At 63.3% G+C, this 18,659-nt stretch overlaps 1 protein-coding gene across 5 annotated transcripts; it reads right to left on the bottom strand.

Annotated features, from left to right (window-relative positions):
- Positions 1-493: 493 nt before the first annotated feature.
- On the bottom strand, positions 494-17,742 carry JUP (junction plakoglobin). Of its 5 annotated transcripts, none has more exons than XM_051794602.1 (15): positions 17,671-17,742; positions 8,063-8,295; positions 6,850-7,103; positions 6,356-6,594; positions 5,740-5,941; positions 5,179-5,323; positions 4,707-4,810; positions 3,410-3,748; positions 3,169-3,324; positions 2,912-3,031; positions 2,623-2,773; positions 2,376-2,497; positions 2,103-2,142; positions 1,588-1,753; positions 494-1,371 (listed from the first exon to the last, which is right to left on the bottom strand). In XM_051794602.1, exons 2-14 carry the CDS (start codon positions 8,286-8,288, stop codon positions 1,608-1,610), a joined length of 2,244 nt encoding a protein of 747 aa, XP_051650562.1. In that variant the 5' UTR covers positions 8,289-8,295; positions 17,671-17,742; the 3' UTR covers positions 494-1,371; positions 1,588-1,607. The 5 variants fall into 5 exon arrangements, with proteins under 5 accessions (XP_051650562.1, XP_051650566.1, XP_051650565.1 ...); XM_051794606.1 differs by having other exon boundaries at positions 17,631-17,722; XM_051794605.1 differs by having other exon boundaries at positions 494-1,354; positions 17,631-17,702.
- Positions 17,743-18,659: the final 917 nt, after the last annotated feature.

Here is an 18,659-nt window from a genome sequence, read left to right as displayed (position 1 = left end):
CAGCAGTGCACGCAGCAGGCTGAGGGCTGCCTGGCCCCCAGCCTCATCCTATGAGTCGCCCTGGCCCCGCTGCCCTTGGGAAGTGCACTGGGCTCTGTCGGGGCTGCCCGGAAAGCAGCTGTTGTTTTGCTCCTTGCTGGTCCTGGCACGGGCCGTGGCAGGAAGCAGATCCATATCCCTGAGCAGCGGGGTTGGCTGCAGTCACAGCGCAGAGCTCAGGCAGGATGTTCCCCACTTCCCAGACCGGCTCCTGCTGCCTCGGCCCCAGCTCACTCCTGTGCCGAGCACGGCACGTGAGGCTCCGTGTCCTGCCGAGCTCCGCGGCAGCCGGGCCCTGGGCCAGGCAAAGTGAGTGCTGAGCGTGGGAACGAGCTCACCAAGGTCACCCTGCCCCACGGAGGGACCCCCCACAGGCCCACAGAGGGCGATGGCCGCCTTCTCCCCGCTGCCCCGAGGGTCTCACTGACCCTCCCCAGCCAACAGAAGAACAGGCTCAGGGCAGCACAGGGCTGCAGGGGTTATTTTATTCTTTGCTTTGGTCTATACAAAAACAACTTACAGAAATAATAAAACTTTCCATTCCTGACCCACACTCCAGTAACTGTCCATCCCTTTCCAGCCGGAGTGTTAAACCACCATCAGATCTAGAGCCTCTTTAAAAAAATGCGTTAGATAAGGGAGGAGGAGACGGAAACACACCACTCACCAAAGAGAAGGGAAATGGGTTAAAATGTGCAACAGAGATCGGTACAAGGACACGGTTCCTAATGCTGGAGTCACTCCTCTATGGGGACTGGCAGGACAGGCAGGGATACAAAGTCAGCTCCCAACGGCTGATGGGAAAGAATTAAACCTCAGACACCCCAACGGCCAAACCGAAGGTACTGGGACACGGACCCTTTGCTTTTGGCAAACTCTGGACTGGCCTCATTCAGCCGGAGTTTGCAGGAAGCAAAGGGTTTTCCCGTATTAGATTCCTCTTCTAGAACACTAACACGCAGAACAAATTGAGGGGAAGTTAGAAAGCACAAACTTAAAGACGGCAAAAGCCGTTGGCACCATATTAAAAATAAAAAAGAAATATATATTCATAGAAAAGACTATTTTGCCAATGAAAGGTCGCTAACGGTGCAGGGTTTGTGTTTTAAAGCTTCAGAAACAGTATCTTGGATGCTGGATGCGGCAGTAGGTGCTCGAAGCAGTCCCAGGAGGAAGGACCTTCTCCACAGACCCACAGCGAAGAAAACAAATCGAAAAACAAAACCTCTTGTGGGAATGGAAAAGTTTTGTCTTCTCAGGCACTTCTGTCTCCCAAGTCCTTCTCGCGAATGCTCAGCTCTGGGGCCACCCTCTTCTGCATGGAGAGAACACCTGCGGCGGCAGGGAGCTCCCGTCACCCACCGAGGGGGGATCTGGGACAAGGCCAGAGCTCCCGAGCCCACGGGTGATGGGGACATCAACCCACGGCAGCAACAGGGACCCCGTGGTGGCACCAGGGACCCCGGGCACGCCAGGTGCCACCAGCCAGCCCTGCCTCCCCCAGCCACCCGCGCTGCCCCAGGGCTGAGCCCCCACCCCGGCAGGTACCTGGTGCGGGGCAGGGCGGGTTAGGCGAGCATGTGGTCAGCGAAGGGCGCCCGGACGCCGTCGCTGTAGGCGTCCATGGGGTAGTCCCCGTCCATGTCCATGTGCATGTCGATGGGGTCCAGGGGGATGTCACCCGAGTACATGGGGCGGTAGCCAGGGTCCAGCTCTGCAGGGAAGGGACGTGGCAACCTCAGCTCCCGCCAGCCAGAGACATCTCCAGACCGCAGCCACCCTCACCCGGGGCAGCATGTGGCACATGGTGCTGCAAAGGACGTGACAGCCACCTGCCACCCCAGCCTCCAGCCTGGGGGGCAGCCCAGGCACCCAGGGCAGCAGCTGTTTGTGCTCCCGAGGAGCTGAGCATCCCACTGAGCTTCCCCAGCAGGCTGCACTGGCACTTGACTGGCAGCCACCAGAGAAAGGTTTTAAAAGCAGCCTGGTTTGGTGAGATGAGACAACTGCCCACCCAGAGTATAGCCCATGGTGACCCCGGGGAGGGCTGGCACTGTACTCACCGTCTGAGTAGGGCTCGTTGATGGGGATCATGCTTTGAGCCTACGGAAGAAGGTGGCACAATTGTAGGGATTTGTGCTCAGGGGTCACATGGTGCCCAGACCTGTCCCAGGCTGTGACCCAGGAGCTGAGGCCACAGCCTGTCCACCCCCCACCTCCCCACATTTGCCCATTGCTCCCGTCCAAGCTCTGGTCAGAGGTGCTGGCAGGAGCTTCTGGAAGCAGGACAGGGCCATTCCCAGAGGCTCTTTTTCCCAGGGAAAGGGGATGCTCACCGCCTCCCAGGCTGCCGGGTCGTGCTTGAAGAGGGAGTTGGTGAGTTCCACGGAGACGCGCTTCCTGTAGTCGGGGTTCTTGTCCTCCGAGATGCGGAAGAGCACAGCGGCTGCGTAGGTGGCTGCAGGGACAGGCAGCAGCCTCAGCTCCTGGTGCCACACAGCGCTGGAGCCCCAAGAGCCCCAGCTGGGACAGTGCCAAGAGGCAGAGAGCCCCCCCCACAGCCCCTGGCACGGTGGCACTTACCCGTCCCCTCATTCCGGGAGTGCAGCAGCTCCATCAGGGGGGCCGAGGCCCCCTCGGCATCGATGGCATCCGCCGCCTCCTTGTCCTGGGCCAGCTCACACAGCACGCCCGCTGCCACGCGCTGGATGTTCTCCACGGGCGAGTACAGGAGCTGTGGGGAGAGATCAGCACCACGTGAAGCAGCTGGCGAGGAGCCTGATGCACAGAGCCACCGGCCCAGGGCTGTGGCTCCCTGTGCCCGCCGGGAGGGGTTGGCCCAGCGCAGCCCCCACATGCCCCCAGCCCTGACCTGCACGAAGAGAGGGATGGTGTTGAGGCGGAAGATCTCCATGCGGTTCATGGGGTCCCGGGCCAGGATGTGCAGGGCCCCCGTGCACCCCTCCACGATCTCTTCCATCTTCACTCCGTCCTGCCGGGGGATAAGGGCTCAGCCAGGGCCCCTCCACGCCAGGGCACGGCCACCCAGAGCGTGGGCACAGGGTACCCCCAGGGACAGGCTGGGTTTTGGGGTGCCAGGCTGTGCAGGGCAGAGGGGTGGGCACTCACTGTGTAGGGCTGCTGTGTGCCAGCGGCTACGTGTCGCTGGGCGTCCTGGTGAGCCTTGACCAGCAGCTGGACCAGGCGGGGGATGACGGCGGCCTCCTGCAGCGGGGCATGGTTGGCCGGGCACAGGGCCAGGTTGCGGATCAGGCCTATGGTAGCCTGGAAGAGAGGAGGGGGAAGGAGAGATTCGTCTTGACTGTGGCACTGGCTTCCACTGGCCCTCAACACCCCTCCGGCCCCTCACCTTGACCAGTGGCCACTGGTTGGGCTGGTTGAGGAGCTTGACGATGGCGGGGATGCCGTAGTTGAGCCGCACCGAGTTCTGTGCCATCTCGGCCTCGGGGTGCCGGCTGGTGAGGTGCCGCAGGGCGCAGACGGCCGGCTCGGTGATGTCCTCCTTGTCGCCCGCCCGCAGGATGGTGTGGATCAGGGCCTCCACCCCGTTCGACTGCGTCACCAGCGTCTTGTTCTTGCTGTTGTTGCAGGTCAGGTTGGAGAGGGTGCCAGTGGCACAGGTCAGCACGTTCACGTCGTCAGAGCTCAGCTGGTTCACCAGGATCTTGAGGACACCGTCCAGGCCCTCCTGCGGGAGTGAGAATGGGAGGTGGGAGCAGCACCCACAGCCAGACCTGGGCTCAGCCAGCGGTGGGGCTGCAGCCCCACATCCAGCCCCATGTGCCCCTAGCAGGCAGCAATGGATGGGCTGCAGCGTTCCTGACTCCCACACAGCTCCTTTCCTGTTCCCCCACAGCTGGAGCTGCTCCTCCTCGGTGCTGGCACAGCATGAGCCACAGCTTCTCCAACATGTGCAGCTTCACTCAGAGTTTAATGTCTCCAGCAGTTTCCCTGTGCTGGGATCGTGCTTCCGATGCCTTTGTCAGCGCTCCCTGCGCAGTACCGGGGTGACTCCAGTCCGGCTGTGCTGGCCGACAGCCAGCAGCAGGGCAGGAAGGGGTTAAAGTGCCACGACCACGTTCCCCCCTCAATCAGCAGAGCCGGGGATGTTCCATGACAGCCAAAATAGTTTCCAGGCTGCATCAGACTCTAATCCGTGTGAAGCGGCCCCAGCAGATGGGGAAACGCATCAGGAGGCAGCAAAGGGCTGGGAGAGCAGTCCCAGAGCAGGGCTGGGGTCACCCCTGAACCAGCTGCGGGGCACAACCACCTCGGCAGAGGCTCCACTGGCAGCTCCCGTGGGAGCTGGGCAGGCGGCCAGCCCAGGGCAGGCTGCCAGGGCTGCAGGGCCAGAGCAAAGCCCAGCAACACCCACTGAGTGACCACGGTGGCCTCGGCCCCGCGCCGGGGACTCAGAGGAGCACGGGCAGCCGGCTGGCACGGGCAGGGCCGTGGGCAATGATCAGCCCCTGTGATGCTGCAGGGGAACTTGGGCACAGTGGGGCATCCCCTCACCCTGCCAGGCACAGACACTGCTGCAGCTCACGTGGCTTTGGACCCAGCCTGGCATGAGCAGCCCTACACCCAGCACGGACACGCCTCCAAAATGCTGCACCAAAACACAACCCGGGGTCCCGCAGACTCACCTGTTTGGTTGCCACATCAGAGAGGTTCCGCAGGGTCCAGAGGCAGTTCTGGACCAGCCTGGGGCTGGAGCTGGTCAGGTGCTTGCCCAGCGCCTGCATGCCACCTGCAGGGAAGGGGACAGCCCACCTGTGAGTACCCTCAGCTGTCCCAACAAGGAGGGAGACTGAGAGGCAGCAAGTCTGCGTGGGCTGGACACCACTGGCCAATGCTCCCACACAGAGGGCAGCCTCATGACTCAGCAGAGGCCAAACAGGGTGTGGAAAGAGATCCTGGACAGCTGGGATAGATTCTGCCCACACACAGTGCCAAGATCACACCTCAGCAGCCCTCAGAGCAGGAATCCAGGCCAGCACAGGTGGCTTCACCTGGCTGTGCCAAACACTGCCCATCCCACACGCCCACAGCAGCATCACCCTGACACCACCATCCTCCTCCTCTGGCAGCTCTGCCACAGCCCCCAGTCCCTCTTACCAGCCTCGACAATGGCAGGCTTGTTGCTGGGACACACCGACAGCACCTTGAGCACCCGGCTTGTGGTCCAGAGCAGCTTCTCATAGTTGTAGCTGCGCATGATCTGCACCAGGGCCTGGGGTCCTCCATTGGCCAAAATAATCAGCTGCAAGATGGAATCACAGCATGGTTTGGGTTGGAAGGGACATTAAAGGCCATCCAGTTCCAGCCTCTGCCCTGGGCAGGGACACCTTCCACTAAACAAAGTTGCTCCAAGCCTTGTCCAACCTGGCCTTGAACACTTCCAGGGATGAGGCATCAAGAATGGAAGCTTGGGGCATGCTGCAGCTTTGGGGTCCTGGGACCTCCCCTCAGGATTCCCCAGCTCATGCCAGGACATAAACCAGGTACCCCTTGGCACGCAGGAGTGCTCTGGTCACCTCGCCAGGGGCACACCACATGGTGGGGTCTCCACCGCTCCCTCCCAGGCTTCCATCTCCGAGGTGCAAGGTTGGGCAACAGCCCCCCCGCCCTCCCTCTGGCAGGACCCCACACCACAGGCAGGCTGGATCCCCATCCCACCTTGCTCTCCTGGTTCCCGTAGGCCAGAAGCTGGAGGCAGTCGGTGGTGATGGCCAGGAACTTGGGGTTGTTCTTGTTCAGCAGGGGAACCATCTTCTGCAGCCCGTCGGCCAAGCGCACGGCCATCTTAGCCCCCTCCTGGTACAGCAGCAGGTTGTGCAGGGTGGTGATGGCGTAGAAAAGGACCGACTCCACAGGTGAGCTGAGGGCAGGTGGCAGGACCACATCAGTGTGGGAGCTCCACCGGGCTCACTGGGATGAAGGGGAGCCCACAGGGCTGCCCCAAGCCCAGCTCCCACCAGCACCCTTAAGCAGGACCCAGTGAAAGCCCACCATGCTGTGTGGTCCCAGGGAAGGGACACCCCCTCCTCAGGGCAGAGCAGAGCCTGAGCCCCATCTCCATGGCCAGGGCAGTGTAGGGACCGCTCCCCTCCAGGCTCCAAACGCGGCAAAGCCCAGGGACTTTCCCAGGTTCCCAGCCTCCCACTCCCTTGTTTCGGTGAGCAGGAAGATCCACACTGAGGAGCAGCATGAGCCCTCCCCTCCCCTGCTCCCAGCCCGGGAGGGACCACCTGGCTCCGCCATCCCCCCTGGAGCCCCCGCCCCCACCACGTACCTCAGCATCCTGACGAGGGCTGGGATGCCACCAGACTTGAAGATGGAGAGCAGGCCCTCGCGGTGGTGCGAGAGGTTGTGCAGGATGCTGGTGGTGCAGCGGGCCGTGTCCAGGTCGCTGGTGCTCTGCATGGTGCGCACCACGGCCGCCACGATCTGCGGCGACTGCATCAGCGCGCGGCGCGACGCCTCCTTCTTGGACAGCTGGTTCACAATCATGGCTGCCTTGCTGACAACCACCTGGGGCGAGAGGAGCCGGCCGTGAGAGGGGGGTCCCACAGCAAGGCCAGGCTGTGAGGGAATACGGGTGAGCAAAGGTGGGCTCAGTCCTGGGACAGGGAGGAGGCAACCAGAGTTTTGCCAGGAGGAAGGAGCCAGACACGGCCTCGGAGCCCCACGGGGATGGGAGCCCAGCTGCGTCAGGGAAGTGCAACCCGCCAGCACAGCAGCTGAATGCACAGAGACAGACACATGCAGCAAACCCCAGTTCCTCACCGGGTCCTCGTCGTTGAGCAGCTTGGTGAGCTCCGGGATGGCGCGTGTGGCCAGCTCGGCATCGTCCTGGTAGTTGATGAGGTGCACGATGGCCGACTTCAGCATCTGGGAGGGCTCTGCCAGGCGCTGCACGTTGGTCTGCTGCCCCTCCAGCTGGGTGGTGATGAGGAGCGAGCGGTCCTCCACCGTCTCGGGGTACATGGCAGCCCGGACACGCTGGGCACGAGTCATGGCCAGCTGAGCCTCCATGTCCGCTGCAGGGGTAGACAGGGAGGCAGTATAAGGCTCAGCCTCTCTCCAAGGAGCACTCCCAGCCCTGCTTCCCAATCCCAACTAGATGAGCAAGAGCTTAGTGCAGCGACACGGGCCACGTCAGCAGTCCCGGCACGCTCTGCATGGAGCCGGAGCTTCAAAGCATACACAGATACAGCAGCACAGAGATAAGACAACAGTCAATTAGGCAGCATGATGAAGCAGTTGTCACACAAGGCCCATTAATTAAAAAATTAAGGATATTTGCAACTTGGGACCAGCTGGCACTGGGAAAAAGGACACCGAGGCCTTCCCTGTCAAGGATGCTGAGATAAGCGAGGTGCTGCGGCACCGCCCGCGGTCCCCACCTCTACGGCACATGGACCACGCGGGGCTCAGGGGCTCAGGGGCTCTGACTCCTGGGGGAGCTGGAAAATAAACCTTTCAGGGCCTAATGCTGACAGGAAACCACAGAGGTGAGCGGAGCAGACCATCCCACTTTGAGGGGATAAAGCTGGGGGAAGCATCTCCTTCACTGCGGGGCTGCAGCTCCGCGTCACTCTCGCCTCAGTGGGGGAAGCCGGGCCGGTGCCGTGGTGTTCCGGCACATGCTGGCAGCTCTGGCAGCCACGCCGGGACAGGCTTCCCAGCAGGCAGACAGGCAGCAGAGCAGGTGGCAGATCCGTGGGCTGGGATCAGCTGTTCCCATCTCAAGCCAACCTGCCGGCGCGCTCGGATGTGTGTGCAGCTCAGCACCAGCGCGGGCCGGCCACGCCACCCCCACACGAGAGCCTCTTGGCGCTGGGGAGGAGGATGGGAGGGAGCATATTTTAGGCAGCAACAACTCCTGGGGTGTGGAAGGCAGCATGGAGGAGTGCCCAGAAGCAGCACAGCTACGGGGGAGGAAAGCAGGAGCTGAGCAGCTGAGCCCGCAGATGTGCTTGGCCCCGCAGTCCCTTACCTTGCGCTTGGCTCTGGCCCTGGCTCCCTCCCTGGCAGTAACTTGTGGTGGTCGTTTTCTTGATGGTGTACTGCTTCCCATACACCTCATCATCATCCCCGAGGCACTTGCTGCTGACAGAGGGCACCTGGGTGTTGACGCCGGAGTGGATTCCGGAGTCGTAGGTGTAGGTCTGTTGCCACTCCGTCACCTTGATTGGCTGCTCCATCATGTTCATCACCTCCATGGCTGTTCTGCAGGGCAGGAAGGGGAGAGGTTACACCTCTGGGAGAGCCCAGGTCACCACAGCACCCTCCTGCCCCTCTCCTGCCCCGAAAAACGCAGCAGCTGGCCCCTGCACAGCCCACGAGGAGATGGAGCCGATCCCTATCTGCCCTCCTCCCCCACGGGAGATGAAAGGCAGCACCGGGATGACGAACCCACAGCTCAGCACTTTGCTGCTCATGTTCAGACATGAACCATGGCTGTGTCTCACAAGGCCGTGTCTCACCACCACCACAGCCAAGGTTTGGGCAGGCTCTGCCCAGTGCAGGGCGGCCTCTCAGTCAGATCCCCCGTTCCAGGGTCCCCCAGCTGCCCAGGAGCTTTTTAAAGACCCTTTCCAGAGACAGGACCTGCAAAGAGCTGGGGACATGCCAGGAGCTCCAAGCTCCACATGGCTAGAGCTCCAAGAATAAAATGAACCCTTTTAGAAGCTCTCTGGGATGTTCCCAAAGCACCTAAAAATAAGCAGGCAAAGCCACCAGCTCGGCTCTCCTGCGGGTGCTCAGCACCACAGGCGCCCACGGCGTGGTCCGGGGTTGGGCACTCCCCACGCGGTGCCGGGACAGGGCAACCCGGCATATCCCAACACTCAGGACAAACCAGCCAAGGTTGCTGGGAGCAGGGCTGGGCTTTCCTTGCCTTTAATTTGGGGACGCAGGGGGAGGGAGGATGGCTCACGGATTAATGCCTGAGCTCAGCAGGGTGCAGGCAGAGGCCGCAGGGCTGTGAGTCACCAGCCCCGCATCCAGGCCCCCAGCACGGCCAGGAGGGATGGAGGCAGGCAAGGATGGAGGGATGGAAGCAGGCAGGGAGGGAGGGATGGAGACAGCGCCCGCCCAGCCCTGCCGCCGCTGACCCATCACCCAGGCATCCGCCGGGATTCCTGCCCCTTCCCGGCCACGCAGGAGTGGGATGAGTCAGAGTTTCAGAGGCGATAAGCGGCGAAGGGAGCAGCTGCCGCCCGGCATACCTGGGCGCAGCAGCACCCACTTCCAAACAACCTAATTACCACCTGCACCGGCCCCGATTCCTGCGCCGGGCTGGACCGGGGCAGCCGCGCGGCCCCGGCTCCGCTCCAGCCGCCGGCACAGCGAGAGGGTCGCAGCGACCAGCCGGGCAGGGGCGGCAGCCTCGGGCCCCAGCACCCTCCTGGGGAGCGAGGGGACGGGGCTGAGCCCCTCCAGCCCCCGGTGGCTGACTCAGGGCGTCGGGTGGTGGCCGAGGACGCGGCTCCGTGGGGCGTCCCGGCGGGGCCCGGCGCGCACGGGCTTGGCGCGGCTCGTCCCAGCGCTGCCGGCTGTTCCCAAGGAGCGGCCGAGCCCTCGCCAGCCGCACGGGCCGGCGCTCGCAGGGAGAAATCCCCAGCCCTCATTCCCGGGAGCAGCGGACAGATGGGAAACAGGAGCCCCACCACGCTTGTCCCCCCGGCCGGGAGCATCCCGCATCCCCCCGCATCCCGCATCCCCCCGCGTCCATCGCCAGCCCCAGCCGCCTTCCCGGAGCCGCGGCAGGGCGCTGCTCCTCCTGCCAATCCAATATTTTTTGTGCTGTCAAGCAGCACTGGCAGGCTCAGAGAGGCTGTAAAGGGCTGTGCATAATGCACGGGGGTCAGGCAGTGGAGGGACCCGCTAATGGAGGGCGGCGGGGGCAGAGCCTTCCCACGGCGGGTGGGAGCTGGGCGGTCCGATCAGCGGGGCAGGACGGTGTGTGACACACGGCGCCAGGGGCAAGAGGAGAGCCAGCTCCGCTCCCCACCCTGCGCCGGAGCAGGGATCGGCTGGGAGAACTCCAGTGCCACGCTGGGAGTGCCGCGGTGCCCCACACCCGCACTTGTGAGCTGCTGCACAGGTATTTGGAAGGGCAGGTCCTCCAGCTGGGTCATCCCGGCCACGGTGGCAGATCCTCCAAATTGTGTCAGAAAGCCCGAGAGAAGCAATAATCACATCTGAGGAACTGTGGTGGGCAGGGCACAGCGCCACGGTGCAGGAGCTGGGTGAGCCATCACCCATCCCAGCCGGCATGTGGGGCCCCAGAACCCCCAGGATGACACTGGAAAGCTGCCCTGGACAAGACAAGCACAGGGGGAGCAAGGCTGAGGGAGAAAAAGCTCCCTCCACCAAATGGGGTGTAGGGACCCCAAACACCCACTGCAGCCAGGGCAGGGACCCCGGGCAGCAGTGAGCCAGAGCAGGCAGGGGCTGGTGCAGCACCATCGTTGAGGGGTAACATCGGCTCTACAATTTATAGGCACCTGACAGGCACTTAATTTTGCAAACCTCCAGGAACTGGGCTCAGACACCGTACAGAGCCCTGCATTATGCATGAGCCACCCCCTCCGTCTGCACTGAGGCACCCAGGGACATCAAAAGCCAGCACAGCTCCTGGAGCCCAGACATGAGCTCAGGCAATCGGCCCCAGACAAGCTCCAAGCGGGAGACTGGGTCCAGGAGCCACCCGGAAGGGACCACAGGCATCCTGCTAAACACAGCATCTGTCCTTCCCCTGAGCATCTCCCCAACAAGGTTTGCTCATCACCACAGGGGCAAGCAAGGCCAGTGGCACCCCAGATGACAGGGCCAGTGGAGTAAATGGCAGACGCTCCTGCAGTGAGCAGTGACATTTTCTGAACCCTGTGTCAAGCGTCTCCTGCTCATCGCTCAGTGAGGGGCAGACGCTGACATGAGCTTCTCCCCGTCCTCCAGCTCTGTCCTCAGGTGTCCTCCCTCCTCCTTGGTGGGATGAGAGAGGGGTGCTGGGATGCTGGTTACACTGGGGTTCACCTTCAGCAGGAGCCATTCCCTGGCGATGCTTTCAGGGCAGGGCTGCAAGGGGGGGCAGGAACTCTGTCAGCACTGAAAGGGAGGGCAGGAGGGGGGAGAATTTGGGGAACATGTGAAAATACCCACCCTGGAAGGGTCAGTCATGAGTAAGATGAATGTCTGGGTGCACTTCAGCCCCCTACACTGGGCCTGGGCGCAGGACAATTGCTGCTGAGCCCAGTCCTTATATCCCCCTACCAGGCTGGCATTACCCAGAGAGGGAAGGGTAGAAGAGCAAGGGTAGAGCGGTGCCAACAAGCCCCATCTGAGCCCCTCCTTGCACAAAGCCAGGACCCCAGGGAAACAGGACTTGCTCCTGGGAACAGTGAGAAATCCCCCAGGAAACAGTGAGGCAGGTGGGGGGGAGCCCTCAGAGGGGACAAAACGCTTGGGAAGAACCTCCAGCCTGCCCCCAGCACCACGATGGGGAAGGGGCTGAGACACATGGGGGGCTTCAGCCATGGGATGTGGGGCAGTCATGGGCTTCAGTCACCCACACAGGTCACAGCCAGGAGAAGGTTAATCCCTCTCCCACCACTTCCTGAAGCCAGGAATGCTGGGGAAGGCAGAGGAAGCTCCCGCAGCTCTCAGGCACTGGCCAGTGGCTCATCCGCCCCCGGAGCCATTTGATCAGCGTCCAGGCAGCACTGGCCCCCCGGGACACTGTCTGCAGAGGAAGTATCTGGCAAACAGGCAGCCCTAGGCCTGACCAACCCTTCCCTCTGGCTGCTGGAGAGGCCTTCAGCCTCACCAGGCAGGACACAGCCAGCAGACGTAGAGCTGAGCTGCCCAGAACAGCAGCAGGGAAGCCCTGAGTGGTGCTTCACGCAAAAACATCTACAGCGCAGGGGCTTCTTAGGGAGTGGAGGTTCCAGGGGAGAGCAGCTGTGACCCCCAGTGTGGAGTCACCCCAAAGTGAGAAGCTGGGGGGCACAGAGCACCCCCACAGCCCAAGCCTCAGACAGGGGCTGCGCAGAAGCAGGCACCAGGTCCTGGGGTCAGTGGCCGTGAGGGGCAGCCCAAGCTCATCACGTGCAGCTCCAGCAGCTCCTGGCACAGAGCAGTGTGGGTGCCATAGGGGCTACCAGAGCCCCTCCCAGAGCCCTGTCCTTGCACACACAACCCAGAAGCCAAGGGCAGCAGCACTGGGGGCCCCGTCACACAGCCGCAGCATGTGAGGGGCTGAGCTCGGTGGTGGGAACGTGCAAGCAGCTGCAATTACAGTCGCTGAGGCTTTTAAGGAAGGGGAAGAGGCAGTTAAAGCAATTCAATAAATGCAGCACAAGAAAAGACTCTATTTTAGAAGCACTTACGCTACACACAAGCGATCTCCGGTCCCCCCCTTCCTGGAGCAGCCGGGGATTAGCGGCCGCCCGCTCAGACAGCCCCGGCCTCAGCAGCCACAGCACAGAGTCTTCTCACAGACAAGGGCACCCAGGGCCCAGTGTAGCCCAGAGAACTGTACCCCGAGGTCCCCCACCACACGCACCCCCTGCCCAGAGCTGCCCAGCAGTGACACCAAGGGCTGACGAAGCTGGGGCAGCCACTAACGAAGCCCCCGCAGACACTGTACAAAAGCTTCAGCAGTTTTGAAGAGGATCCTCAGGAACACACAGCAGGAGCAGGCAGAGAAAGGAGCTTGTCAAGACCTCACCAGCATCAATGGGAAGCGTTCGAGTCAGATCCCGGCACCAGAAGCCCTTTCAATGGGGCTTTATAGGGAAGATGAGTGGAAGAATTCAAAGGGGAAGGAGAGCAGCTTGAAGTTTAATGAGGAGGAGATGGCAGCAGGGGATCGGCCTCTAGTTAGAGCAGGCGAAACAGCACTGGCCTGGTCCTGCACACAAAGGAGCCCATGGCCTTTGTTCACAGATGCTCCCAGGTCCGGAGCGGCTCCTGGCTGCCCCACCAGCTCCAACAACTTCAGGGCACTCAGGAAGGGCAGCAGGCTGCAGGAGCTTCAAACCTGAGCTCCCTCACTGGAGGAGGTTCTAAACCCTTTTTTGTTTTTCAGCTGCTCCTGATGAGGTTAAGTTTGAGCTGCCAAATACCCCTCGCAAAGCCCCCTCTCCTGTTACGGGAGTGCTGCATCCCCCCTGAGCACAAGGCCAGGCTCTGAGGCTCTGGCAGCAGAGCAGCCCCAGCACATGGCAGCTCCACCACAACCCGCCGCTATCAGCTGATGCCCTCCATCAACCCAGAGCACGTCCTGAAATGCCTCGCCTGCACCTGAATTAACAGCTCCTGACAGCTCCAGCACACGCCAGGCCCAGGCTGTGATGTTTTGGCACTTCACATCACAAAACAACACGGTATTATCCGTCAAGTGCTCTTCCCGCTGCGAGCACACGCACAACGCCAGGCATGATGCTCCTGTGCACGGGGCAAGGCCCACGGCAGGACACCAGCCCCACGGCAGGAAGGTTTTTCCAGAGATCAAAGACCCGTGGCAGGGTCTCTGGCAGTGCATCTCCCCTCCTGCATCCCCAGTTGCTGGCACAGACACCACCATCCGCAGAGGCACCACAGAGGATTGGAAGGACCCACACGGGCACATCCCCTCCTCAGATAAAGTTTGCTGATGTCACTAGAATCACGCCTGGAAAAGATGGGAATTTGCCACTTGCCCATGGAAAGGAGAACTGGCATGGCGCAATTAATCACAATAACTCCATCTGGATAAAAAAAATCATTATTTTGTTTCGAAGAGCACAAAGAACTAGTTGTTCTTTAAGAACACGATAATTGCAGCCTCTGGGGCTTGGAGGCTGTTCCCAGCTCCAGCCAGTGTCCAAAACACGGGGTTTGCCACCTGGCCCTGCCGGAAGAGCCACTGCAGCAGGGAGGGAGGTGGAGGTGCTGAGCCCCGGCTTAATTTCTCCATCCAGTTGCATTACAGCTGCAAAGTTCAGACGCTTCACATGAAATTATCACCAACAGCCGTCAGCACCCGGCCTGTCGGAGCAAGTTAATGATTTGTCACCAGGGCTCTGCCCGCGCGTCACCGCGATTACGGCAGGTTCCTGCCAGCAGCCAAGGGTCTCTCCCCCTCCGCGGACACACACGCGCCTCATCCAGCCACCCACCCCCAAATCCACGCGGGACCCCAGCGCATCCACCCCACGGGCTCCGTGACCCCGCCCAAACCGGGCAGCCCCCCCGGGAGGGCACTGCCGCCGTCACCCCCTCCCAGGTCTGATCAGCCAGGCGTGGGATACTGGGAAAACACCGAGCATTCCGCCTCCACCCCGCTGCCAGCTCCGGGTCTGGGAAGGAGCCCGAGGACTCGCTGGGATCAGACGGCGCAGATGTCGCGGGCTGCCCGACGAGCCCCGGCACCCGCGGCACGAGGCTCCTGCCCTGTTTCCAAAGCGATTCCGCAGCCGAGCGGCCGAGGCGTGTCAAGATGCCTCCGGGCCTGTCAGCAGCCGCAGCAGAACTCATCGGGGCTGGCGTATTTAGAAGGGTATTTGAAACCTCTGCCTAAATAGAAACATCTTCACCTCCCCCCACAGCCCTCAACGAGCCGGGCAGCATTCCCACGCCAGAGGTGGGGAGGGGGTGAGGACCTCTACACAGCGAGGGACCTGTGTGGCTCCAAGGCCAGCTCTGTTTAAGCACAGACGTGGTGTTTAGGCCTTTTTTAAAGAGGGAGCGAGCACCTGTACCTTCCCACCCCCACTGTCCTCCACTACTTCACCAAATAGTGTCCATGGCGAAACGGTGGGTAAAACCATCCCTCCCAGAACAGAGAGCGTGATTCAAGGGACCAGTGCAGCCCTGGTGTCCTCCTGAGCTGCTTTCATTCGCATAGACCCACCCTGACACACCATGGTACTGAGAGCCACCACCCACGCCCAGCTCTGGGTGATGCTGGTGCCTACACACCCTGTCTAGGTGGGAAAACACCAGCTGAAGTCCAAGGTAGGCTTGTACTTCTTTAATAGACATTACATTTCTTTGTAACTTTTTCTAATTAGAAGCCAGTCTAATTTAAACCTTCAAGACCAGCACAAGCCTCGGTACAGATGCTGCAATTAAAGTTCTACAAGTTCTCTGTGCAGAGGCTCTGCTCCCCCAGCCTGCGGAGCGGGGCCAAGGGCAGCTCTGCTCCCAGGCTCTGCCATCTGCGAGCGGCAGCGCGCCCGGCAGAAGCGCCGTCTTAAATCCCGGAGATCTGGAAGTGTGATAAAAAGCCAAATCCCATCAAGCGCTCCCACACCAAACCACAGCCTTGAAGGGAAACCGTCCTCCCAGGAACAGGCTGAGCTGAAGGAGCTGTGCAGCTGCACCGCAGTGCCTGCCCAGCTGCGAGGGCTGAGTAAGGGCTTCAGGTGGGGGAAACAAAGGGGAGAGTTAATGGGATTAGGGCAGCTCAGAACGATACACTAAAATACGGCACCGGGACCAGAGGGGACACTCCCCAAGGTCCCCGGCTGCAGCCCGGCCATGAGCCGCCCGCGCTGCCGCGGAGATCAGGGCTCCGGGCACGGTGCACAAACCACTCGCACACCCAGCCCCAAGAGACCCCCCTCAGCAGCCCGGCTCGCCCCGCCGGGGATGAACGCGCTTCCTGGAGCCGGCAAGGACACGGCACATCGCCCAGACAATAGACTGTAACGCCATTGTCTGAGGGAGGGCCCCGCGCGGCCGCCACACCTTCCCCCAGCACCCTGAGCACTGGGGACCCGCGTCTGCCCCAGCGCCCGCACAGCGGCCAGGCCTGGGAGGGAGAACAACCCTCAGCCACGGGCGCCAGTCCCCATCCTGATGGCAAACTTGTTTAAGCCAAATTAGCAGCAAAATAGGTTTTTCATGACACTTCAGGGAAATCCTCCAAAGCAGTGAGCAACCACAGGCTTCGGATGCACAAAGACGGTTCCGCTGGGTGCCCTGCACCCTTCCAAGCAGCTCCGACACTGACAAGGACACAGAAAGGGACCTTGAAACCTTCCCAGTCCCGGTTCCAGCTGGGCCGGACACCCCGAGAGTGGGGCCTGGAGCAGCCCCCGCGGGCACCGCACCTGCCCTGGATGAGGCTGAGTAAGAGCCCGGAGCAAACGCTCCCGGCACCGCTCCAGCCCTCGGCACCGCTCCAGCCCCGTCCCCGCGGCAGCTGGCGGGAGTCGCTGCGTCCCCGGCTCCCCGCCAGCCGACGGCAGACGGACACCAGGCCCGCGGGCGTCGGGGCTGGCACCAGCGCCAAAGCCAGCACGACGTGGGCTGGAGCAGGACGTGCAGCAACTGCGGGAGCCAGACCCAGCCGGGTCCCGGGGCGCCCCCAGTACCCACCACCCTTCCGGTAGGGAGAATGTGACAGGGAGCATCACCCCAGACATGGGGGTCAACTCAGGCACGCCAACAGTGCAGGGAACCTGCAGCCTGGCCAGAGCGGGTGCAGGCTGATGCCTTCATACCCCTGCGGGCACGACGGGTCCCCCGGGCCCGTCCCCGGCAGCCGCCGTGCCCTCGGTGAGCGCTCACGCTCCTCTCTCCGCGTTGTTCCTATGACAGCCCACGTTTGCCTTCTCCGGGCAACTCCCAGCAACATTTCAGCATTATCCTTTCATCTGTGCTGTAAACCTGATTAATTAAGCTAATCGCTCAGCTAACGCAATTAGAGTGCTCTCTCCTCTCCAAACATCAGACAGCCAGCCAAGTTTCGCTCCCCCCATGTTTCCCGGTGCGGATATCCGCTGTCAGGGGCTCAGCTGGGACCCTCCTGCCGCGTTGTGCCCAGCACTCCTCACCCGCAGGGGACCGCCTGGGTGATGCCAGGTCACGCTGATCCCCCTCGGCCCCCTCAGCCCCGCGACCCCACATGCCCGGCCGTGGGCGAGGGGCAGCCCCGGCCCCGCGGGTGGGCACGGCGGTGTCGAAGGGCTCCGGTGTGGCCTCGAGAGCAGCACGCGGTGTCCCCAGGTGTGAGCCGGGGCACGGAGCAGCCCAGTTTGCGTAAGAGCCCCGTGCCAGGGCCTCGCCCGCCCAGCGGCGGCTCCGGGCGGGGCCGGGGATGGGCCCGGAGCAGCCGGCTCGCACCGGGGCGCGGGGCCGCGACTTCCAAACAGGCTCCCACAGCGCCGGGAAGGGGCCGGGGTGGCGCAGCCGCCCGCGGGAGGAGCCCTGGGGACCCGCCCGCCCTACCCTGCGCGGGACCGGCCGCGATCACGGGCAGCGCACGGGGAGCCCTGTCCCGGCTGGCGGCGGCGGGGACGAGTCGGAGCGCCCGGTGCTGTCCGGTCCCGGCCCCGCTCACCGGAGCGCTCCCTGCCCGGTCCCGCCGGCCGATCGCCGCTCACTGTCGTTCCTCGCCCAGTGCCCCGGTGCCGCTCACCGTCCCTCTCCCATGCCCGGCGACTCCGGTACCCGCCCGGTACCCCCGTGCCCGATGTCCCCGCTCACCGTGGCTCACCCCCGTTGCCGGTGTTCCCGTCTCTCACCGTCTACCTTCTCCCCTCTCCGTTCCCGGTGTCCCGGTCTCTCACCGTCTCTCCCCTCCCCGTTCCCGGTGTTCCCGTCTCTCACCGTCTCTCCCCGCTCCTGCCCGAACAAAAGGCGAGCAGCGCCCCGCGCCCGGCCCCGCCCCGCCGCAGGCCCCGCCCCCGCCCCGCCGCGTCGCCATTGGCTGCCTGCCACGCCCGTCAAGCCTCCGGCGCGCCGGGCCCCGCCCCCGCCGGACGTGTTTATGCGCTGCCCATTGGCGGGGGCGCGGCCGCCCCGCCCCCCACCCGCAGGTGATTGGACAGCGGGGCGGGGTGGGCGGGGCGACGGGGCGCGGCGGCGCGAGGGGAAGGGCGCGACCACGAGGGGACCACCTGGGTGACGTCAGTGGGCGGGGCAGGGCGGGGCCGGGGCGCACCTGGGCAGGGTCGGGGGGTTCGGGGACCCCCGCGGGGACCCCGGGACGGGCGGGACCCCCGGGCGGGAGCGCGGGGGCGGCGGGAAACGGCGCTCGGGAGGGGCTCGGGGCCGCCGGTGCTGCGTCACGCCGGGGCCGCCGGACCGGTCCGGCCGGGCGCTGCCGCCGCGGCCCGGGCGAAGCCGCCGTCACCCAGAGCCCGAGTCACCCCCGGGGCGCGTCCCGGCCCGCGGGGTGGGGGCGTCCTCAGGACCCCCAGGTGTGGGGAGCTCTGCCCCGGGTGGGGGTCAGCGGGCACATCCTGCACCCACGCACGGCCCCTGCCACGTCTGGCTGCGGGCGCTGCCGGGCGGGGAATCTCCGCTCCGCAGAGAGGTGAGAGACAGCCTCCAACGCCACTGCAAGAAAGCGGGAATTCATCGCTGTGTGCTGATGGGGGAATCCAGAGCACGGCAGAGTCCTCCTGGCACAAGGAAAGGGGCACATGGCACAGCACGGCAGGGCAGGGCAGAGCGGAGCACAGCACAGCTGAGATGACAGCCAGAAATCTCATTTATGCTCCCCCTTGGTCAAGGTCAGAGGGGTTAGGGGAGTGCAGTGCTGCCCTCACCGTGTAACCCACCGTGTCCTGTGGCCTTGTCCCCTGCATCCTGCT

The sequence above is a fragment of the Manacus candei genome, unplaced genomic scaffold (assembly GCF_025592945.1).
Source record: "Manacus candei isolate 608988 ecotype Guabito, Panama unplaced genomic scaffold, ASM2559294v1 h1tg000040l, whole genome shotgun sequence".
NCBI classification, from domain to species: domain Eukaryota; kingdom Metazoa; phylum Chordata; class Aves; order Passeriformes; family Pipridae; genus Manacus; species Manacus candei.
Note: the sequence above shows the minus strand (reverse complement) of the source record. Positions and strands in the feature narration are given on the sequence as shown.